The sequence below is a fragment of the Sturnira hondurensis genome, unplaced genomic scaffold (assembly GCF_014824575.4).
Source record: "Sturnira hondurensis isolate 20B ecotype Veracruz unplaced genomic scaffold, ASM1482457v3 Scaffold0004152, whole genome shotgun sequence".
In the NCBI taxonomy this organism is placed as follows: domain Eukaryota; kingdom Metazoa; phylum Chordata; class Mammalia; order Chiroptera; family Phyllostomidae; genus Sturnira; species Sturnira hondurensis.
The window spans coordinates 3,828,302-3,852,395 of NW_028076783.1; the positions used below are offsets into that span (position 1 = coordinate 3,828,302).

At 38.8% G+C, this 24,094-nt stretch overlaps 1 protein-coding gene across 2 annotated transcripts in view; it reads left to right on the forward strand.

The window, feature by feature from the left end:
- Positions 1–24,094, forward strand: part of FAM114A2 (family with sequence similarity 114 member A2) — a 31,681-nt gene that overhangs the window by 5,993 nt on the left and 1,594 nt on the right. For both annotated transcript variants that reach the window (XM_037044842.1, XM_037044844.1), the window contains exons 5-13: positions 4,804–4,895; positions 6,044–6,178; positions 6,923–7,081; positions 7,655–7,778; positions 12,395–12,474; positions 15,826–15,942; positions 16,441–16,580; positions 20,155–20,227; positions 22,217–22,270. In XM_037044842.1, coding sequence (XP_036900737.1) covers positions 4,804–4,895; positions 6,044–6,178; positions 6,923–7,081; positions 7,655–7,778; positions 12,395–12,474; positions 15,826–15,942; positions 16,441–16,580; positions 20,155–20,227; positions 22,217–22,270 — 974 coding nt within the window. The remainder of the gene's footprint in view (positions 1–4,803; positions 4,896–6,043; positions 6,179–6,922; positions 7,082–7,654; positions 7,779–12,394; positions 12,475–15,825; positions 15,943–16,440; positions 16,581–20,154; positions 20,228–22,216; positions 22,271–24,094) is intronic.

Genomic DNA, 24,094 nt, shown 5'->3' on the forward strand with positions numbered 1-24,094 from the left:
GATTAGAAATGGCTTTGAATAACAGTAGTGTCTTCCACGAGACGTAAAAGTGTACCACGTAAGCCATGTTTTAAGAAGGGCATTGAAAAATTAGAGTGGGGGGAAAAAAAGAACTGGAGTGAATCTTGAAAAAAGTGAGCAGATAGACAGAACTACTGTTTTATCAGAGAAAGTTGAAGGCATCATGGATATCGAATCTGGAAACCTGGAAACCTGGGAAAGGGAGATTGGGAGAGTAGATTGGCTGTTTTTGTGTGTCTGAAGACTACTCTGGAGAAGAGGTTTATTTGTGGCTCATAAAAAGAGAACCATTACTATGGGAAGTTACATGTACTTAGATTTTAGTTTAATAATGAGTTTTTTAAATTTTATTTTATTTACTTATTTTTAGAGAGAGAGGTAGGGAGAAAGAGAAGGAGGGAAACATCAATGTGTGGTTGCCTCTTACAGGCACCCTGTAGTCAGCCCAGGCATGTGCCCTAACTGGGAATTGAACTGGCAACCCTTTGGTTCACAGGCCAGCACTCAATCCACTGAGCTATACCAGCAGGGCTTATTATTAGGACTTATTATTAATAAGTTTTTTAAAGAGTTAAAAGATTATAAAGAGAACTAAAGTTCCTGAGAAGGGGGGTTAATTCCTCTGCTAAGGGTGTTGTAGCTGGGAAGTTTCTTTTCAGGACTTTAATGGTAAACCAGAGGCCACCAGTGGGAATCATTCAATCATCTTTTAGGGATGGGGCAGGGGTGGTGGAGTGTTTGATCCAAAGACTGTGGTTGAATATACCTGATAACGACAGGAAAGACGAGTAATCAAGGAAATAAGAAATAGGTGGTGTAACCTGGGATTCACACTATTTGTTGAGAGTTTACCCTTCAAGTGTCCTATCTTTTATTCTTTTATGCTTTTTAACCCCACAGTCCTTTGCCATTTCTAAAACTGGTGGAATATGAGAAATTAATACACTATTGGGTTAAGGAATAAAACATGTATTATGCTTGCATTTGCATCAAATGCTAATTTCCCTTCCTAGTGTAATTAAACATTATCTTCAGGCATCAAAACTATGGTAGGAAGATTATTTTTCTGAACTCAATTGAACCTACTAATTTATTCAACAAAAATTTATTGAGTGTCTACTGGTGTGAGGCACTATTGTAAGTGCTGTGGAGATATCAGTGAACAAATCAAACAAGGTCTGTACTTCAGTGGTAAAATGAAATGAAATAAATGGAGAGGTTTTTCACTTTGAATCTAATGGATGAATCATTATTGAAAGAACAAACCAGAGCACAAATCGAGTGAAGCCAGATGTGGTTGAGGTTCAAGCAAAGGACCGGAAACTGAGCAATTAACTTACATTTTCATGAAGGTAAATATTTGAGTTGGATCTTGAGAATGGGTATGGTTTTGACAGATGGAGAAGCTGTGGTGCAGGAATTTTGAGGTTAAGGGAACAGCATGTATAAAAAATAAAAAAAGTGAGAGGGCATGAAGGTATCTGGGGAAAAGAGAAACCCAGGATTTGTGTAGGGGTAAAGGAGAGACAAGCCTGAAAAGTGGGTTACATGTCCTAGAAATTTTTGTTTATCATGAAAATCACTTAGAAAAAACTTTGAGTTAGCAGGCAAAAAAAGCTAATGAGATAGCAATGCTCATTAAAGAAAAACTTAGTAAAAAAAAGAAAGTTACAAGCAGGTAAGTGAAAAAATCAGATTCTATCCAGAAATAACATTTGGTGTATGTCATTCCAAAATTTTTTGTGAATGTGAGTAAGCACATTTAGAAAACTGTAATTGTATTTACTTTTAGAAAAGCCTTAACTTTTTAAAAATCCATCATGTTCTGTGTCAGTAACATGCCAACATCATTTTTAATAGCTTCAGGGAATTCCATATATGTAGGTGTATTTTCAGTATATAATTAATCACTTTTTTTTAAAATTTTTATTTATTTACTTATCTTTAGAGGGGAAGGAGAGAGGGAGAGAAACATCAATGTATGGTTGCCTTTCATGCGTCCCCTGCTGGGAGTTGGCCTGCAGGGAACCCGCCTGCAACCCAGGCATGTGCCCTGACTGGGAATCAAACCGCGATCCTCTGGTTCGCAGGCCCGCGCTATAATTAATCACTTTTTGAAGCATTATGCACAATGTTAATATTCTTATACTTGTCTCTTTGCAATTTTTAATAGAAAATTCTAAACCTGGAATTGCTGAGTCATAGGGTACTCTCAGATAAACTTTAGATGCAATTTGGCAGAGTACTGTCTAAATAACATTCTTTGAAGAGGAAAAAGAGGAAAACCTTTCCCTCCATTTATACTCCATGTATGTTTAAGAATGTGGAGGGGAGTCTTGTATATTTATCCACATAATTACCATTTCTGTTCACCATTCTTTTGTTCACCAGCTGATTCCATTTTCCTTCAGCTTTAAGAATTTCCTTTACATTTCTTACTAGTGCAGATTTGTTGACAGTGAGTTCTGTCAGATTTTGTTTGAAAAAAGTTCTTAAGATTTTTATTTATTTATTTATTTATTTTAGAGAGGGGGAAGGGAGGGAGAAAGAGAGGAAGAGAAACATTGACATGAGAGAGAAACATTGATTGGTTTCCTCTCACATGCGCCCCAGTGACGGGCTGGACCCGTAAACCAACCCTGTTTCCTGACTCGGAATCGAACTGGCAACCTTTTGCTTTGCTGAATGATGCCCAACCATCTGAGGCACACCGCTCAGATGTGTTTGAGAATGTTTTTGTTTCTATTTTTAAGGATGTATTTTGTTTATTCTTCCATTTTTAAGGATAGAATTCCAGGATGACATTTTTCCCCCCTTTTATCACTTTAAAAGTGGCATCTAGTTGTATTCTGGCTTACATTCTTTCTGTTGGGAACTGGCTACTTCTACAATTTCTTTTTATCACTGCTCCTCAGCAGTTTTGATTGTAGTGACATACCACCACCATAATGACCATTTTTTTGGTGTTTATTCTGCTGTAGATTCATCAGACTTCATGGGTTTATGAGATAGAATCAGGTTTGGAAATGTTTGGCCATTGTTCACATAATTTTTCTGTCCCCAGGTTTTTCCCGCTAGTATCCCAGGCACACATTTCTTAGACAGTGATTGTCCCAGTCACGGAGGTTCAATTTATTATTTAAGCCTTTTTTCTCTGTGCTTCGTTGTTGATAGCTTTTTATAGTTGTCTGCAAGTTCACTGCTATTTTCTTTTGCTGTGTCTAATGCTGTTAAGTCCATTCAATGACTTTTTAGTTTCAGATATTATATTTTCAACTCTAGAAATACTATGTGTTTCTTTTTTATATCTTCCACTTCTCACTTCCTTATGTACATATTTTAGTATCCTTGCCTGCTAATTCTATCGTCTGTTATTTTTTATTAATTTTTTGAATTAATCCAGTAAAGTTTAATTTATAAATTAGGCACAGCTTATCTCTGTTATTTGAGTCTGTTTCTAGTGGCCATTTATTTAACTGGATGCTGGACATCACAAATATTACATTGTTGAATAGATTTTGTTGTCTTTTAAAGGGTATGAGTTTTGTTTGGCTAAGATATTTGTTATGTATTTGTAGCTTACACTGATCCTTTTTTTTTAAAAGATTTTATTTATTTATCATTAGAAAGGAAAGGAAGGAGAGAAGGAGAGAAACATCAATGTATGGTTGCCTCTCATGAGTCCCCTGCTGGGAAGTGGCCTGCAACCCAGGCATGTGCCCTGACTGGGAATTGAACCGCGATCGTGTGGTTCGCAGGCCTGCACTCAATCCACTGAGCTACACCAGCCAGGGCTACACTGATCCTTTTAAGACTTATTTTTAAGTTTCTTTAGGGTGAATCTGAAGCAGCCATTGCTCTTACGTGCTAGTTTAGCCCTACTACTAAGGCCTCTGATCTGTCTGAAGTCTCTACCTAATTCCAAGGTGTTTAACTAGGCCTCTCTAGTTAAACTGTGATTGGTCAGAAGTCAGATGTCGTGTAACCTGGCGTGAGCTTTGGGTGTTGTTTAGTTTATAACTCCATAGTAGTTTTTGTCTAGTGTCATGGAGTCTGTCAGTGCATAAATAGCTTAGTATTTAGCCAAAGACTCAAGAACACTCTTGTATAGGTTCCCGGAACCCCTTACCTCTCCATATTCCGACTTGCAAATTCCAGGTGCTTCAGCCTTTCTAGGATAAAATTTAAAATAGACTAGATTTGAAAAAGTCATGTTTACTGAGCTATAATTTACAGAGAGTAAAGTTCACTCTTCTTAAGTATGTAGTTTTACATGTTTTGACAGACATACAGTCCTGTTTACACTGTAATCACTGTCCATTGTAATTATACAGATAATGAGTATTTTCTATATATAGGCAATCAAGATACAAGAATGTTTTCATTATTCTCCAGAGTACCTCATGTGTCCATCTACTCTCAGTTCTTGACAATCACTGATCTCAGCTTGCTGACTCTCTAGTTTACTTTGTTCAGAAGATTGTGTAAATAGAACCATATAGCATAAACCTGTTGTGATATATATATATGCCAATTTTAAAATAAAAGGTAAATAGCTTTTATTACCAGTTGTTTGTTCAAAAGACTGAATTTTATTTCTGAAATGAAAGTGAAAAAAGCTATTTTACCTTTTATTTTAAAATAGTTTAATAAAACAAAAAAGGCTAATACCTTGTATGTGGGAAGTAAGGCCTAGTTTTTAAAAAATTCACATAGGTGCTAACAAAGCAAAACTATTTATGAGCCATCTCTTTATGTCTACATATCCCCTCCCTCCTGTAGGGGAGACAAGTGCCAGAGAGAATGGAAACTCCTCCCCAGTGATTGGACCGTTCGGTGTATTCTCGACCATCTCGACTGCCGTTCAGAGCACAGTGAGTGTGCAGTGCAAGGTGTCCTCCTCCCTTCCATGACCACACTAGGGTTTCTGTCCCTCTCTCTTCCTTGAAAAGCCATGGGACTAATTACTCTTATGGCATTCCAAGTCACTCAAGATCAGTTACTGTGATCTTAGGGACAGAGTGAGAACTACTTGAAAACTTTCTTTAAAGGAGGGAACAGGAGGTGAAATGTAACAGAGAGGCAGTGTACGTACTATTTTATGGACTAGGGGTTTTTACTTCGGTGGACAGAGAAAACTGCTTTAAGAAAATATTTTCCTCATAACTGCGTCTTTTAGGCAAAGGGTAAATATTATATTTATGATGGATACTTGTAAAACTATATATGACTAGAACCATTTTTTAAAGGGTAATATAAGTATCTTTCCTATATGAGGGTAGATAGCTAGGGCTTTCAAATTTTAACTTTTTATTGAAGTATAACACATTTACAGACAAGTGAAGTCCTAAGTGTTCAGCTTCAATTTTCATGATGTGAACACATTCAGACTAACAATGTGGTGGTATGTCAGATGGCCTTCCTGTCTGGCTCCCTGTCACTCATGCCTTCCACTCTTGCCTGTCAAGATAACCATAGTCCTGACGTCTACCATTGTAGATTAATTTTGCCTGCTTTTAAACTGTGTACATAAATGGAATTGTACAGAATGTATGCTGTTGTATCTGGCTTCTTTCACTCAACATTATGTTTGTATGATTTATCCATGGTGAAATTTGTGTGATGTATCTATATTCTTTGCTGCATTCTGTTGTGTGACTGTGATATTTATTCATTCTACAGTTGGTGAGTATTGGGGTGATTTTTAGTTTTTAGCTTTTTTACGAAAAGGCTGCTGTGAGCATTCTTCTATGTCTTTTGATGAACCTCTGTATAAACATCCATTGAATATGTAACCATGTGTGGAATTGCTGGGTCACAGGACATTCACAGGTTCAGCTGTAGTAAATGATGACAGTTTTTCAAAGTGGTTACACCAAGTTCTCACAAGCAGTGTGTGATTGTTTCAGTTGCTTCATGTTCTTGCCTGTACTGGGTATTGTAAGCCATTATTTTATATAGTCAAAACACGCAGGTGTCTTTTTTTCAGTATTATTGTCATGAGATTGCATGTGTTTCCTAGGGAAAGACTGTTATCAGTGGGGGTTTGGATGCCTTGGAATTCATTGGGAAAAAGACAATGGATGTAATAGCAGAAGGAGATCCTGGATTTAAAAGAACCAAGGATCTAATGAACCGGAATTCTACACTGTCTCAGGTACTGTCTTTACCTGTTTGCTTCCTCTTTCTGTTTTTTTAAATTTAAATTATTTATTTATTTCTAGAGAGGGGAAGGTAGGGAGAAGGAGAGGGGGAGAAGCATCAGTGTGTGGTTGTTTCTCACGTGCCCCCTACTAGAGGCCTGGCCTGCAACCCAGACATGCGCCCTGACTGGGAATGGAACCAGGGAGCCTTTGGTTCATAGGCTGGCACTCAGTCCACTGAACCACACCAGCCGGGGCCCTGTTTCTATATTGATCTATATTTTTGCCTGTTGTAACTTGGGATGTTGTTAGCATTTCCTTTAGGAATGTTTGAAATAATTTTCAAATTAAGGCTTTTTAAAAATTTTTTCGGTGTGGGTAGGAGAGGTGGGAGAGCTCTAAAGGTTAGAAAACTCCCTTGTTCTTTTTTTCCCCTCTGCTTTCCTTCTGGCAGGAGCCTCCTGTCAGTGCAGTGTAAGATGCCAAATCCTTTCAGAGTTGTGTATTAGATTAATATTTAAACTACTTTCAGAGAAGCACCTGGTACCTTGGGTTTATTTACCCTGTCTGGAATCAAATTATGTGTGATCATTTTTTCCCTGTGGCTCCTAAGCCTAGTAGATTTGAATCACAATGCCAGGAATGAAAAGGTAGTAGGTTTATACTGTTACCCATCTCAGCTTTGCTTCCCTTGACTCTCACACCTACCCTTGAGCTCTCATTACTTGTTGCAGGTAATGCCTCTCCCTCTTTTTCAGGTTTTACGAGAGGCGAAGGAGAAAGAAGAGCAGTGGACCACCAATGAGGTTACTATGGAGACGGACAAGAAAACTCATTATGGGCTACTCTTTGATGAATTTCAAGGCCTTTCACATCTAGAAGCTCTGGAGATGCTTTCCCGTGAAAGTGAAGTAAAGGTGATTCTAAACTAGAAATTTCAACTGGAATAGTTTCTTTTCTTTTTGTACAGTTAGAAGATGAAATTTCAGATGGAGCCTTGAGACTCTGAGAATACTGTGCTGAAACAAACTAAAAACTAATGTTTGAACCAATTGCTAGAAACAGAACGTGTCGTGTTATTTCTGTAAATTTAAACAAAAAAGGAGAAATTAACAAAGAAGTCTTAGTAGCACGTTTGTAATTTTTTTTGCACCTTGATCTTTTTTTTTAAGTTTTTTTTTTGGCTTAAGCTGCCAATTTGGATACAGTTAACTGTTAGCTTTTAATTAATTCAACACGTTTGTTTTCCCCCTAATTTCTAAGCCATTGTTAAACACTAATAATTTGCAGACATTTCTGTCTTATGTTATTTTTGGAAGTACAAATTCTACTTTTCTTCAATGACCAGCTTGTATTAAGGTTGTTAAGCAATAGAGTGTGTGTTGGCTAGTGAGCTCATAATTTGATCTATAGCCTTTTTTTCATTTGAGAATGTTTTTCATCTTCTTTTATGTTCCCACAACTTATTATTTTATGTTATATTGATTCAGGTGAAATCTGTCCTTAATTCTCTGAGTGGAGAAGAGTTAGAGACTCTAAAACTTGAATTGGATCAACTGAAAGAAGCATTTTCCCTAGAAGAGTTCTCCGAGGAAGAGGAAGAAGAGAAAAAAGGTAACAGGAAAACCCAGCATGTGAGTGGGAAGGCTGTATGTAGTGTGTTTAAATGAACTATATTGCCCTTAAAATAAATTGCTTTCTTTCTGATTACACTAGCCTGATTTTGCTTTTTTCATTTAGAATTTTCATGCATGTTCTCTGCAGCCTTGCCCCCCAACTAGACATTGTTATGAGCAGTTGGCCTTATGTGTATGTCTCCCTGCCACAACTCTCTACCCGAGACTTTGTGGCTTCTCCACATAACAACATATTGTAACAGACTGAATGTAAAAAAGATTTAAAGACCTGTCTTTAAATTAAATATTAAAGAGTTCTTCAAAGATCTAAAACATGGCACTTGTATCATTGAAATTTTCCTTTTTTGGGAAACATAATATTCTTAAAAAGTATGTTAATTATTTTTAAAAGTATATTTGTGTTAATGAGTAGTGTGGGTTTATTGTTATTTTAATGAATACTTCAAACATTTTAGTTTTGATTTTTAAAGTGATAAATGTTGCCCTGGCTGGTGTAGCTCAGTGGATTGGGTGCGGGCCTGCGAACCACATGATCGCGGTTTGATTCCCAGTCAGGGCACATGCCTGGGTTGCAGGCCAGTTCCCAGCAGGGGACCCACAAGAGGCAACCATACATTGATATTTCTGTCCTTCTCTCCTTCCCTTCCCCTCTAAAAATAAATAAATAAAAATCTTTTAAAAAATGATAAATGTTGATTTAATATATAATATACATTAAAAATGAGTCTTTTGGGGCTCTGAGAAAGTTTTAAGAGTGTAAAGGGGTCTGGAGACCAAAAGGTTTCAGATCTGCTAGGTTAAATTCTCATAACCTGCTATACTTCTGGAAGTGTCTCTAATTGTTTTTTTTAATTGTACATTGTTATTTTCTTCTGTGCATTTATCTGCCCATTTTAACATTCTCTTCACTATTATTGAGCTTGCTTCTGATTCTCTTTTCTCACCCTCGTTTTCTATTTCTAATCTGTTATGAGTGGAAAACCAGACAACTCATTTAAATCATGGGTTAAAAGCAGAGTGCTTTGAGTGATAATCTTAGGATCTTTCTTGTGAGAGAAGGAAGTAAAGTTGAATGTGTGGATTCTAGACTCAGATGGATTTTTCTTTTTTGTTCCCATTTGTATTCTGCGCTGTGGTCTAAGAAGTCAGACTGGTTGGTTATATAACATTTTGCTAAATGACATCTTAACTCTATGTCAAGAATCCTGATAAGAAATGGTTTTTGAAAGTAAGCATTTGAAACTGTCTTGAGGTATTGAGAAGGCAATACCTCAAGCATGGTGGATGAAAGCTGGGCTTAGACCTGGGTTCAAAGTCAAGATCTACCATTTACTAAGCCATGCAACATTGGGAAGTTACTTAACACTGAGTTTCTGTTACCTCAGCTATAAGAAGAGGATGCTAATTCCTCTCAGATTGTTGTAAGGAATAAGTGAAATATTATACATAATTTGTGCTACACAATAAGCACTCAACAAATGATGACTATTTTCATTATTAGGACGGCGTAAGTAAATACAGGGTCCTGGAGAAGTAAGGCCTGCTTGTATGTGGTTGGTAGGTTAATAATATGGGTGTAATAATTTATAGTTTTAATTTGAACATTTACCTTTTAAAATGTCATGCGGTGTGCTTGAGTATGATATTGTCATATTATAGAATTACATGCTTATAATTTTATAATGAAAGATTTTGTAATTAAAAAGGGGCATTATTTGTGCTGGACCTAGTACATAAAGATCTGCATGTTAAAAGTCTTACTTAGCAGGAAACCCATAAATTAATTTTGATTTGCTTAAGTTTCTTTAGCGTTCCTAACCAAGGCCTGGTGTGACAATCCCTAGTTATTTATAAACTTAAGTGTTTGTACATAGTGCCATTAACAGTATTTGTTCAACTTAGTCAACATCTGGCTTTGCATAGTGATCAGAAATCTTGATCTTTAAATACCATTCAGAGGACTCTAAGGGAGATTTGAAACAGATTGATTTGTGTTTTATGATATTTTTCTCTTCCATTCATTTGCCAGAGATAAGGACTCTGCAAAACTGGCAGTGGAGTGCTGCAGGCCCCTGTTCCTAAAAGCCCTCCCAGTGATTTTGGTTGAGAATGCAGCCTTGGTATTTGATTGTATCTCAATGAAGTGGATAAAAAAAGAAGTGGTGATAGCAGAGGGGAGAGAAAACTACAGAAGCTGGTTCCGGTGATACGGGTTATCTGTATATTGATCAGCCTATAGCCCTTGCCCCTGTTTTACCCAGCTGATCATTTTGCTTTGGAAGGAGATGTCCTGGTTAGGGAGGTGCTAGCCTGTCTCCTGAGTTCCCCTAAAGCACTGGCCCTGCCTCCTTTCCATCCTTACATACTTTTATTCTAGTGCAGCGGCTGCTTTTTATGTACAGGTTTATGTGGGGGAATACATGACAATGATCTCCAAACATTTTTTCATCAACCCTTAGCAGTAAGAGTTTTTTGAGCACTTAGATCTAATATAGCCATATTTGAATATTTATAAATTATACACATGTAATACTATAATAATATATTATTTACATTCTAAAGAATACCCTAAAATAGAATTTATAAAAGAATGAGGTAAATGTCTATAAACTAAAGTTTTATATTTTTCCCCCTGTACTCTATTGGATTATTTTGTGAACCCCTTTGGGTCCTAGTGTGGATTCAGATTCATCCCTTGCACTCACATAATTGTGAGCTTAGCTGGGAAAACAAAATGCCTGCCTAAGGATCTGGTTTCATACTTTTAGACAGATATGATCAGGAGTTGCTTCTATGAGTTCTGTCAGTTATGGTGGTATCATTTAGTGAGATTAGCTTTTCCCAAAACAGTTATACCCAGGATCACTAAGCCATTTGACTTCTCTGCCTTAACTGCCAAGAGAAGGACAAAAAAGGCAGATGGAGAGAGAGCCAAGATAGCATTTTTTTTCCCTAAGGATTTTGAAGAAAAAGCTGCTATGAAGCAGCAATAATTGTCTCTGATAAACCATGAGGTGAGGCCGAAGAAAGACTCATACGGATTGTTAGTGCTAGAAGATTTCTGTGTATGAGTTCTCTATGCATTCTGTAGTACAGAGAAGCCTTGGGCTGAGCTTCAGAGGGGATATTGGATAGGATTTAGATGAAAAGAGTGGAAAAGATCATTTTTTGCCATTTGTTTGTGTGTGTTGATGTTTTGATCTCGACTCACCTGTTTACATGTACATTTCCATAATGTGAGTGTCCCGTGCTCCCCATCATCAGGCCTATTCCAACAGCCTCCTTACTCTCCTTTCAACATTCTGGAGTCTCTTTCCTCTTTCTTTTTATCCACCATTATTTTTCACCTGCATTCTGGATTATCACCTTAGCTTTCCTGCCTCCCTTCCTGTTCCCCTTTCAATCTGCCCCTCTCGGAGCCAAAGTTGACCTTTCTAAGATTTAAAAAGGACATATCTGTCTATGTTTAAAATCATTCAGTGGGCCCTGGCTGGTGTAGCTCAGTGGATTGAGCACGGGCCTGCGAACCACACGATCGCGGCTCGATTCCCAGTCAGTGCACATGCCTGGGTTGCAGGCCAGTTCCCAGCAGGGGACTCACGAGAGGCAACCATACATTGATATTTCTCTCTCTCCTTCCTTTCCCCTCTAAAAATAAATAAATACAATCTTTAAAAAAAAATAAAATAAAATCATTCAGTGGCTCCTCATTCCCTTAATTAAAAGTTTGAGTTCCTCATTATGGTTTATACGGCCTCATATTACCTAGCTTCACTTTACCCTTGTTCTTTCTTGTATATTAAGACATACCCAAGCCCTGGGTGGTGTGGCTCAGTGGACTGAATGCTGGCCTGCGAACCAAAGGGTTGTGCTGGTTTGATTCCTAGTCAGGGCACATGCCTGGGTTGCAGTCCAGGTTTTCAATAGGAGGTGCACCATATGCAACCACACATTGAAGTTTCCCTCTCTTTCTCCCACCCTTCCCCTCTGTCTAAAAGTAAATAAATAAAATCTTAAAAAAAAAAGACACTCCTAACCATATTAAACATCTAACCATGCTTTCTTTCACCTTGGATCTTTGTACTTGTTTTCTATGCCTGAAACTCTTTCCATTCTCCTAACTAAACTTGTACTAATTTTTTTTGGTCCAATTTAGGATTTATATTGGGACACTTCCTTGGAAGCACATGCATAGTACTTGCGTAGGACTCTGCCTTCACTAGTTGTCCATTTATGCTGCTGGGATGTAATACAAAGAGCACAGGATATGAACTGGGGGTAGAAAGGCCAAAACTTGACTCCTAATTTGTTATGAAATTTGTGGGAAATAAATTAATGCCTTCAAGCTCTAGTTTCTTCATCTCAAAATGGGGTAATGATACACTTTTTGTAATTCCATTGTAAGAATTCATTGATATATTTATTAGAATTCTGTAAGCACTAAGACACCGTGCTTATAATTACTGTTATTAATACTACTGTTACTGCTATTCCTCTTCTTGTCCTCTTCTTGTCCCACCCTTCCTGTCCCTGTGATCCTCACTCACCTGTCTTTCTACAGTGTTTTTATGGGATTTTTGTGTTTTTTTTTAGGGGATGAAGACTTTACCAAAGAGATAACAGAGCTGTTTTCCCAGCTTCATGTCTCCTCCAAACCAGAGAAACTTGCCAGGGTAAGTGATTACTTCTTGGTGATTTTCTTTTTTTTTCCATTTTTTACTTGCATGGATTCAGTGGATAAAGAAGGTAAGACTATAAATTTCTGGCAAGGATGTCACCAAAATTGAGGGTATATTCTGAGTTTCATACCTCCTGCCTGCTTCCTGCTCACAGGTTAGCATGCTGAACTCACGTTTGCACCCCCTCCCATTTCCCTGAACACACACATGTGCCATCCTCACCTGTTTTTATTTGGAGTGCTTTGGTTGTCTGAAAGTTTAAGTCAGGTCACAGAGTTGGTCAGCTAAAGTTGGCAGTGCTCACCGGCCTTCATGATACCAATGGGCCAGCCTCTCTTGAGGTTTTAACTGTTGGCAGTGCTCTGAATGTTTGGTTTTAACTGTTAGCAGTGCTCTGAATGTTTCAGAGAACATTTCAGGATTGTGGCCCCAGCCCTTAGGAAGCTAGAGGTTGCCATTTCCTAGAGCCCAAGGACTTGGGTAATGACCATTTAGCTTGTGGAAATAAGAGAGTCCCATGGCCTAGGCCTTGGTCTTAGGTGGTGGTACCTGAGCTGTCTTTACACATTGGGACTCAGAGGGACTTCAGGCAAAACCAGTTTCCAGAGTGGCACCCACATAGCTTATATGCCAGTGTCAGCTAATGGGACACTATTAACTGGGTCTTGGTCTGCTTGCTGCCTCTTCACCCTCCGCTCTCGATCTCTAGAAACATTTTGGGACCAGTTAACACCAGGTATCCATTGCTTCCTAGCCAGGGATGGCTGGTAGCCCCACCTTAAAGGCTCAGCCCCAATGCTATATCTGCAATAAAAATGGTGATCCCTTCAGTTCTCAGCTGGAATATTCTGTCTTCTCTGGATGCCTATTGCCTGGTTACATTCTGACACATTCTGACTATAAGTTACTTAAGTGGATGCCTTCATTTAATTACAATAAACATTTCCTTAGAAACCAGGACTGGCAAATGACAGAAAAGTTGCAAATGTCTAAGTTGCAAATGACAGAAAGTCAAGTCAGACTGGCTTAAGAAAAAAGGCACATTTACTAGCTCAAATCTAAAATCAAGGGGCAAGACTGGCTTCAGGCATGGCTCTCCACCCACAAGCTGTCCGTCTCCATCTCTTGACCTGCTTTCTTGTTTGGCTTCATTCTTAGGGAAGCCTTTCCACTTGTTTGTAAAGTGACTACTGAAAGCCTCGGGGTAACTTTTTCCCGTTGAGTAACTGCAACAGAAAAAGATTTCCCCTTCCCAGTGATTTTATCAGATGTCCTTAGGCCCACTCACCTGGCGTAGGTCACTCTTTCATCCTTGAACTAATAATCACCGGGCTGGGAATTAACGTTGTTAGTAGCTAAACCTGAATTGTTTGTCAACCCTTGGAGCCAGAGGATGGAAGCAACCCCACCCATACCACATGAGCTGAGAAAAATGTAGAGCCTGTGGTAGAAAGATTGCCCGTTCTCTGCAGTGTGCCAGGCACTGGGTGCGCACATCCAACTGACACTCTACCGCTATCCTCTAGTAATGTAGTTTGTTGAGGAGATAGATCCGTAGTAAAGTCTGTGTGTTTTAGTAAGTACTAAGGAAGGGATACTCAGAGGACTGTGAACATACAAGGAAGAGTTGTTTAGATGGCCAGTTTCTGGGAAGGCCCTTGAATGTTACCTGGAAGAGATGATGTTTGAGTGGAGGGACTGAGCAAAAAGGAAAAAGGACTCGTAGACGTGGACAACAATGTGGTGATTGCTGTGGGGTGGAGGGTGTAAGGGGACTAAAGAGTAATGGAAAAAAATACAATAAAGGTTAAATTAAAAAATAAAGAAAATTAAGAGCTCTTCTGATTTAGGAGGAAAAAAATGGGAAGGACATTCTGGACCAAGAGGATAGGTGAACAAAGAGCAGACATGTTATAGGCTGTTACTATTGGATCATCAAGGGGAAGCCGTAAGAGATGAAGCTGGAGAGACAGGGTTTAAAGTCATGTGGAAGAATGGGATCTACTTGATGAGAAGCCGTTTGTTGAAGGGAAAAGGAATGACCAACTCTGGGCTTATGTAGAATCACTGGTAGCATTGTGGAAGATGGATTTAAGAAGAACCAGGTCAGAAGCAGGGAGACCACTCAGAGTGCTGTTACCCCAAATTGGATCTGAATTTAAGCAGAAATAGAAAGAGGAGGGGCTGACTGGGGACGAATGTAGAGTAAAATGAGAACATCTTGGTGAGTGACTGGGAAGGAAAGAATTTTGGTGGCTCACGTTTGTTGGCTTGGGTGACCGATACATGTTTGTTCCTCTAAAGCTCTGGGGAATAAAAGAGGATTAAAAACTTTGGGAGAGAAAGGCAATTCCAATTTTGTACATTTTATATGGGAGGTGCCTATAGAGTGTTCTGATACATCAGTCCATCAGGCAGTTGGAATATGTTGCTTTCAGGAGAGGTCAGTGCTGGAACTGAGGATTTGGGAGTCAGCAGCAGGTAGGGAACAGTCAAAATCACTGCATTAGGATGGGTGGAGATCAAGAGGGTTAGAGCGAGACGAGAGCCAAGGCAGGGCTCCAGGTAACCCGGCGGGTAAGGGACTGCCCGAAGAGGTCAGGACAGACAAGGGATGGGGGAGGAGTGCTCACGAGGGTGGGGGGAGAACCAGAAGATGGCAGTGTTACAGAAGTTAAAGAAAACTAGAAACATCCCAAAGGTCCATCATCAGAATGGGTAAATTGTGGTGTATGTATAAAATGAAATATGTACAGCAGAAAATAAGCATGAACTGCTGCTGATGCATGCCACAGTTACGTGGACACATCTAACAGGCACTGTGTTGTGCATAAGCAACTAGACACAAATTAGAACATACTTATGATTCCATTTAGCATGCATTTTAAGAGGTAAAATTAATTTATAGTGAGACAGGAGGGTGGTTACTTGGGTAGGGCGAGGAAGACTCCCTTTGAGTAGTTTTCACTAGGAAGGGGTTTGGAGGACCTGCTAGGATGATGGAAATGTTTTTTATCTTGATGTAGGTCACAGATGCATAGCCATGTACACATGTAAACAATTCTCGAGTTGTGCTCTGAAGATTTGTGCACTGTACTGTATGTAAGTTATAGCTCAGTTTTAAAAAAAGCGAAAGGATTAGAGAACTCAAGAAGCCGTGAGTGGACAGCTATGTTAAGTGTTGGAGAGAGATCTAGTAAGTTAAATACTGAAAAGCTAGATGTGCTGAAAAGCTAGATGTTACAAACAAAAGGATCAGCTTTCAACATGTTCTTGGTCAGTGCACAGTAATCTTGGTGAGCTGAATTGAATTGTTGATGAACAGTAATCATTTTTTCTATTCAGGCAAGAAATACAGCCTATGAATGGATCAGGACATCTCTGGAGAAAGAAGAGAAGGAAGAAGGAGAAAAACAATTGGAAGGAGAAAAAACTGAACAAATCACTAAAAATTCAATTGAGGTAACCAAAGCAATTAAGGTTTTTATTTTTATTTTTCCCCCTTTTTAAAGTTTTGGGGTGTGGGGGTATTGCCCTCAGGGACCTAAAGCGCTCTGCATTTTGTTGCTCTGCCAGCCATGATTTCTGCCTTGTCTTCCAAGATCACATCATCTTGGTTCCTGACTGTAGGATGGAAGGAAGGAGTAAAGAAAAAGAGACAGAGGGTACATGTGTCATGTCCTGAGGCTTTCCAGAAGCTGCCACAAGACGCTTTAAATCTTTTGGTGAAAACTTAAGTCAGTCACATTGTCACACCTGACTTCAGGGCAGCCTCTGTTTTTGCAGCTGTGAGTCCAGATGTAAAGTTACATTACTACTATGGAAGATGAAGAGGTTTACTGAAGGGTTTCTTGACACTGCATCTTTCAGTATGGGAGAAACAAGGTGGTGTCATTTCCTCCAAGATTAAAAAAAGAAAAAAGAAACCTATGCTATGCTTTTTTTTTTTTTGCCATCCAGGATATCCATGCATTTGCAATTCGGAGCCTAGCGGAACTGACTGCCTGCTCGATTGAACTGTTTCACAAAACGGCAGCTCTGGTTCTGCATGGCGGGGAACGGGACGTGACAGCTGTAGAAAGAAGCAGAACCCTTTCCCAGTAAGTACTAAGTATCCCGCTAAATGTTACAAATTGCTGAAAGTTTTCTCGGCTTATTTTCAGAATTTTAGAAACTTGTCAACAAGATGTGATACTATTCACACTGTATCATTCACATATTAGGTGTTTGCTCATTTTGGGTTTTAGTTCGTATGTAGCCAAGTATGGTATTTCTTTTTACTAAGCCATTAAGTCTACATTATAATTCTGCCCTTTTCATTAACTACTTTTTACCTTGAAAATTAGTTCTCAGAGTATTAGCTTTAGTAGGAATAAGATTTTATATAAGTAAAAGGAGAAAACAGTTCTTTTTTTAATATATTTTATTAATTATACCATTACAGTTGTTCTATTCCCCCCCTTCATTCCCCTCCACCCGCACACTCCCTCCCCCACCATTCTCCCCCCCTTAGTTTATAACCACGTGTCTCAAGTTCTTTAGATTCTATATTTCCCCCACTATTCTCACCCTCCCCCCTATCTATTTTCTACCTACCATCTATGCTATTTTCTGTGCCTTCTCTGCCCTTCTCCCCCTCCCACCCCCCTATTTCTAACCCTCCATGTGATCTTCATTTCTATGATTCCACTCCTGATGTAGCTGTCCTCTTGGTTTGCTTTTGTTTTAGGTGTGGTTGTTAATAACTGTGTGTTTGCTGTCCTTTCACTGTTCATATTTTTCATCTTCTTTTTCTTATATAAGTCCCTTTAGCATTTCATATAATAAGGGCTTGGTGATGATGAACTCCTTGAACTTGACCTTATCTGAGAAGCACTTTATCTGTCCTTCCATTCTAAATGAAAGTTTTGCTGGATAAAGCAATCTTGGCTGTAGGTCTTTGGATTTCATGACTTGGAATACTTCTTTCCAGCCCCTTCTTGCCTGTAAGGTCTCTTTTGAGAAATCCGCTGACAGTCTGATGGGTACTCCTTTGTAGGTGACTGTCCCCTTATCTCTTGCTGCTTCTAGGATTCTCTCCTTCATTTTAGTCTTGGCTAATGTAATTATGATGTGCCTTGGTGTGTTCCTTCTTGGGTCCAACTTCTTTGGGACTCTCTGAGCTTCCTGGATTTCCTGGAAGTCTATTTCCTTTGCCAGACTGGGGAAGTTCTCCTTTATTATTTGTTCAAATATGTTTTCCACTCATGGCTGTTTCTTTCCCCTTTCTGGTACCCCTATAATTCAGATGTTGGAATGTTTCAAGATGTCCTGTAGGTTCCTAAGCCTCTCCTCATTTTTTTGAATTCTCATTTCTTCATTCCTTTCTGGTGGGATATTTTGTTCTTCCTTCTGGTCCATTCCATTGATTTGAGTCCCAGTTTCCTTTCCATCACTATTGGTTTCCTGGACATCTCCCTTCATTTCAATTAGTTTAGCCTTCATATGTTCCTCTAATTTGTGACGATAATCTACCAGTTCTGTGAGCATCCTGATAAATAGTGTCTTGAACTGTGCTTCTGAGAGGCTGGCAATCTGTTGGTCGCTTAGAGTTATTGGCTCTGGGACTTTGAATTTTTCTTGCACCATCTTTTGGGCTGTTCGTGCCTGTTCCGTAGCAAGATCAGAGCCCTAAAGTGTTCACTAGAGCAGGGCAACTAAGTCGCTGGGTTGTGACGTTGTATGTGGGGGCGGGGTCAAAGAGGGACAATGGCTTCCCGTCTGCTGTCTGCCGCCTGGTTGCGGCCCTGGCGCCGCAGCCACCACCGTCACCAGGCCCACGCGTTTCGTTTCACTGCATGCAAGTGTGCCACCGCCGTCAGCCCTCCACCACTGGGTTCGCCCCCTGGGGCCTGTGTGGTCCATCTCACTTCGCGCGAATGTGCGACCGCGGTCAGTCTGCCCCACACCCTGACTGGTTCCGGGCTGCCTGCGCGCCTAGGTCGGGGGATCTGTCCTGCCCGACCCAGCTCCGCTGCTGGCTCCGCCTCTCTTACCGTCCCCGCTGAACGGTTCGTAGTTGTCGGACTTCCGTATAATTCCGTTTTCTGGTCTTTGGGTGTGTCCTAGTTCTCCAGACCTTTGTTGTGTTCAAACTTGGTTGTGGGAGAAGGCACAGTGTTTCCACCTATGCCTCCATCCAGAAAACAGTTCTAAGAATCGCAGTTCTGGATAATTAAGTTACTGAGTGCTGAGTATATGCCAGGCACCATGGTAAGGCAACTAAGTCTGTATCATTTCTAATTTTTATAACAACCATGGATGATCAATAAAGCTTTAAATGTGAAGAAGTACAGACTCAAGAGAAGTAATCTGCCCAGGTTATGCAGACTAGGAGTTAAACCCTTTTCCCCCCACTATTTTGGTGGTGATTTAACAACAATTTCAAAAATATCCCTGGCTGGTGTGGCTCAGTGGATTGAGTGCTGGCCTGTGAATCAAAGGGGTCGCTGGTTCGATTCCCAGTCAGGGCACATGCCTGGGTGTCCAGTGTGGAGGTGTGTGAGAGGCAACCACACATTGATGTTTCTTTCTCTCCTTGCCCCTCTGTCTAAAAATAATAAATAAATAAGTAAAATAATGGAATTTATGTAGTCAAAGCAGGGAAAAGGAGAGCTATTACTTTTTAAATAAATCTCTTAATTGAATAATGAGAATTTTCATTGGAAAGACATGTGTGAGAGTGTCTGGTGTGCTACGGTTGGGAGGGGCCTTTGATGCCCTCCAGGCCTCTCTCTCATCTGCAGTTTTGCTGCCCCTCTGTAACATTCCACCAAGAGAGGCCTGGCTTCGTCTTGCGCACCCTGTGGATGGGGGACTCAGAACCCCAGAGCAGCCTGTTCTGTGGAAAAATGGCTATTTCTTCTGCTTGGAGTGTTCTTCCAGTCATGACTCACTCCCTCACTGAATTCAGGTTTCCACTCAGCGCTGCTTCCTTTCACCACCTAGTCTGAACTAGTGTCTTCTGCTCTTTTCTAATCCTTCACTTGCTTTATTTTCTTAGCTCATATCACCACCTAGTGTATGTGTGTGTGTATATATGGATATATGTGTGTGTGCATGTTTATATACATGTTTATATGTACAGTATATATGTGTGTATATAAACACACATATCCATCCATCTATATATACATGTATAGTCTTTCCCTTAATTAGCAAGTGAGTTAGAATCCATGAAAATTGGGACATTGCTTGTTTACTGATCCATCCCCAGGACTTAGAGTCAGGCACAAAGAAGACTTTCAAAAAATATTTGTTGAATGAATGCATATTTTAACTATATTTCTGAATGGAATATAGGATCTTTTAAGCATCATCTTGTCTCTTTAAAATGTATTCTATTTTCTTTGATTTAACTTGAAAGATTACTTTCTAGAGGATTTTGTAGAAAAATGTTTTTCCAAGGAGAGAACTTCCTCTTCCTGCTGCATGAATGCTTACTCACATGGGTCCCCAAATACGTTAGGCAACTGACTTAGGCGTATTTACTCCCTTTGAAAGCTTTCTTCTTTCACATTTAGTTCCAGGAGTGATTTGTTCTCTTGTGTCAGCTGTTAAATATAGCTTATTAAAACACAGAAAGAAGGAAAAGTGAGAAAGGAACCCTCCTGACATTTCTCCCCTCTTTTCTAGGGTGACGGTTGTGCTGTGTAGAGAGCTGGCCGCTCTGTCTAAAGGGTTGACCAGCTGCCTGACAACTGCTGGGGTGAGGGTTCCCGCCTGCCGGGGCGAATGTCTGTTTTGTTTTGTTTTTTAAAACAGCTTTATTCAGATACAGTTTACATGCCATAACATTTGCCCATTTCAAGTATACAATTCAGTGGTTTTATAATATATTTATAGAATTGTGCAACCATTGCCATAATTAATTTTAGACTGTTTTCATCATTTCCCAGAAAACTTCATACCATTAGCAGTCATTCCCTTTCCCTCCATATTCTTGTATTCCTAAGAAACACTAATCTACTTCCCGTTGATAGATTTGTCTATTCTGGGATATTTAATATTAGTGGGATCATACAATATATAGAATTTTGTATCTGGTTTCTTCACTTAACATAGTGTTCTTGAGATTCACCCACATCATATTGGTTTTTATTACCAAAAAATATTCTATTTCATGGATATATACCATATCCCTATATGTATCCTTATGCCAAAACCATATCGTTTTGATTAGTGTAGCTGTGTAATTGGTTTTAAAATCAAGAAGCATAAGTCTTCCAACTTGGTTCTTCTTTTTCAAGATTATTTTTGTATTTGAATGGTTTCCTATATGAATTTTAGTATTAACTTGTTTGTGTCTGATTTTTGCAGCTCATTTTTGTTCTCTCTTTTTATGAAGTCCGTGGCATATTTTGATATTTTGTGCTGTTCTCTGAGACTGGTGTGAGAAATGGAGTCCTTGATAAAATAAGACCCCCAAATTTGGACTCTGGTTTAAGGACTGGCACCTTAGATTCTGGCAGCCCTCATATTTTGCAGATGCTAGCGGGTAGGACAGTTGTAGTTAAAGCTGAAGTTGTTTTATTTAAGGAATTATAAAAATTTATTGAGGGCGTATGAACTGTGGAAGATGATTCAGAAGTCCGCAATCATGAATTAGGATAAAGTGAAGGGCATTTTAAATGAGCAAATAAAAATTACTTTGCAGTAAAATCAGCTCATGGTACAGAGAACAGATTGGTGCTTGCCAGATGTAGGGGATGCAGGTGGGCAAAGTGTGAAGACAGTCAAAAGGTACAAACTTCAGTTGTAAAATAGGTCACGGGGGTGCAATGTGCAACATGGTGACTGTAGTTAATAATACTGGACTGTGTATTTGAAAGTTGTGGAGAGTAGATCTTAAAAGTTCTCATTACAAGAAAAAAATTTTTTACCTAAACTTATTGTGGTGACCATTTTGTAGTATTTGCAGATACCAAATCATTTTGTACATCTGAAACTATTCCTATAGTGTTACATGTCAATTATACCTCAATTAAAGTAAAAATTACTTTATAGTAAGTATATGTAAGTGTCATTGTGGCAGCAGTTATTCTGAGTCCTTAAATTTATTTTAGTTCAGAGCATGGCTCAAATTTAATTCCTTTACTTTTGAATTCAGATTATACCTTACAGATATAGCCAAATGATACAGCTTCTCTTTTCCTCTTATATTTTCTTTAAAAGATATCTTGGTTTCCTAAAGTTAATCTTTGGAGGCCAAATCTTTCCATGTGTTTCATTGAGGTACTTTAACCCAGTAAGTGAGCTGTAAGTGCTAACACATGTGAGCAATAAAATTGCATTATTTTCGTGGTTTTCAAACCATCTTAAAAACAATTATTTTGAGCACATGTTTCATATCTGCATATTTTGTTTTTAAATTTTTCTGAAGTTTTTTGTCAGATGGCCCATGTCTATCCCCTCTTCCAAAATGAAAATACTTTTTAAAGTCAATAAAAAATGACAAAGGTGTACATTTCTCAATTCAGATAGCTTAGAAAGATAGAAGGAAATGTAAAGCCCTCCCAGAGATGACATTTTGCTCTCTCAGTCCAGACTTTTTCCATGCTTACATTTATGTATGGGTGTGTGTATATGTTGTGTGAGCGCATTTGTGTGTACACACAAATTTCAAAGTGGGATCACACCGTGTTCATTGTTTTATTTAATCTGCTGTGAGTATTTACCACTTTATCCTTTATTCTAGGTCAAAGAAAAGGCAGACATCCTTAATCCGCTAATTACTGCAGTATTTCTAGAGGTTAGTAGTAATTGTTTTTAAGTCTCTAACTTCTGGGCATTTTGTATTAACTCTTCTTAAGTCTTTATTTTTTGGCTTTTTTGTTTTTTTAATGAGATTGGTAGGTTAGCCATATTGATGGTTAGCGTATATGACCAAAATGGTGTGTATCTGATAAATATTTCCTCCACATTAATTACAAAATAAAAAAGATGAAGCTGCTGGGTAAAGTACACAGGAAAAAATACTATAAGCTATTGTTACTTCGCACTAGTACTTGGCAGTTAATGGACAACTCTCAGTAACAAAACATCTTCTGGAGACCAGTGGGTAAGTATGAAGGGTTGCAAACTAAAAACAGGGAAGCACTGCTTCTTAAAGAACTATGGTTTATGAGAGATTTATTAAAATGAAACAAAATAGTTTGTCATTTTCTTGCCAAGAAATTTATTTTGTTTTGTCAAAGGGGTAATCATGATTACATAATCCTTAGTCCATTAGATGGGAGGAGGTGGGTTGTTTAAATCCATGAAAAAGGCGGGGCTCAAGAGAAGCCCACATGGATTATATTGTTTCTGTGGGTGACACTTTCTGGATTCCATGTTTTAAGAACTCTATCTTATAAATTAATTATGTGAATAATTTAGATGCTTGATGATTTGTTGAATACATTTATGTAAGTCTGGGGGTGGGGAGAAAATATATTTGATAATTGGTTCATATGAATTGAAACAGACTTTTTTTTGCTTTTAGACTGTTACTTTAGTTTTAAATTATTTTAAAGTCACCATCAATGAAACACCTTTAATTCTTTTAACTGCACAATTTACCTTGAACAGTCAGGGAGATTATTCTGATCGCTTAAACAACTTTTTTTTTAGAGTAAGTTTGTGATTCAGTAGGTGGCAGAGTAGTGTAGGTGAAAGAAGTTTGCAAACCAGGAGCCCAGTCCTGGCCTGGATCTTCCCTGATTTTTGCTGTATGACAGGACACCAGGCATTTATTTACCTTCTTGGCAATCTCTTTTTTTTTTCATTTACAAAATGGGAAATTTAACTGGAGAGTCTCTGAGGTCTCATTTGAAAATTGACTTGAAAATTCAATATCAAATGTCTTGCTGAAGATTAAGTAGGAATATTTGCCATTGGTAAACTCAAAACAGGTAAACTCACTTGATATGGGTTCTCTGTTGCTATTTTGAGTTGGTTGTTCTTGCTTACAAATTTGAAACATTTGTCCTTGCAAGTATATATTTTATCTTAATGTAATGAACTTTGTTGTTACTCTTTTGGAAGATCAGAACTAGTCACATAAAAAAGAAGTCTGACAAAATCTGAGCATGATTTCATAAGGCTTATCATACATTTGTTCTACTGGACAGAACTAAATCTACACTATATCATCTTTGAAAGCTGTACTCCTTGTTTATATGCGTGAGCACCTATCTCATGTTCACCGATTGTGTCCATAAAGGAGGAATTATCACAGTGGTGATATTGGTGTAGGTTTTATAGGCTGGTGAAATTCTCTTTGAGTAATTGACTAAAATGCTGTGACAGGATCTTCCCGTTCAGTCAAGGAATAAATAAGCTTTTTTTTTTTAAAGATTTTATTTATTTATTTATCTTTAGAGGGGAAGGAGAGAGGGAGAGAAACATCAATGTATGGTTGCCTTTCGTGCGTCCCCTGTTGGGAGTTGGCCTGCAGGGAACTGGCCTGCAACCCAGGCATGTGCCCTGACTGGGAATCGAACCGCGATCCTCTGGTTCGCAGGCCCGTGCTCAATCCACTGAGCTACACCAGCCAGGGGAATAAATAAGCTTTGAGTGCCAGATTTGAGCAGGA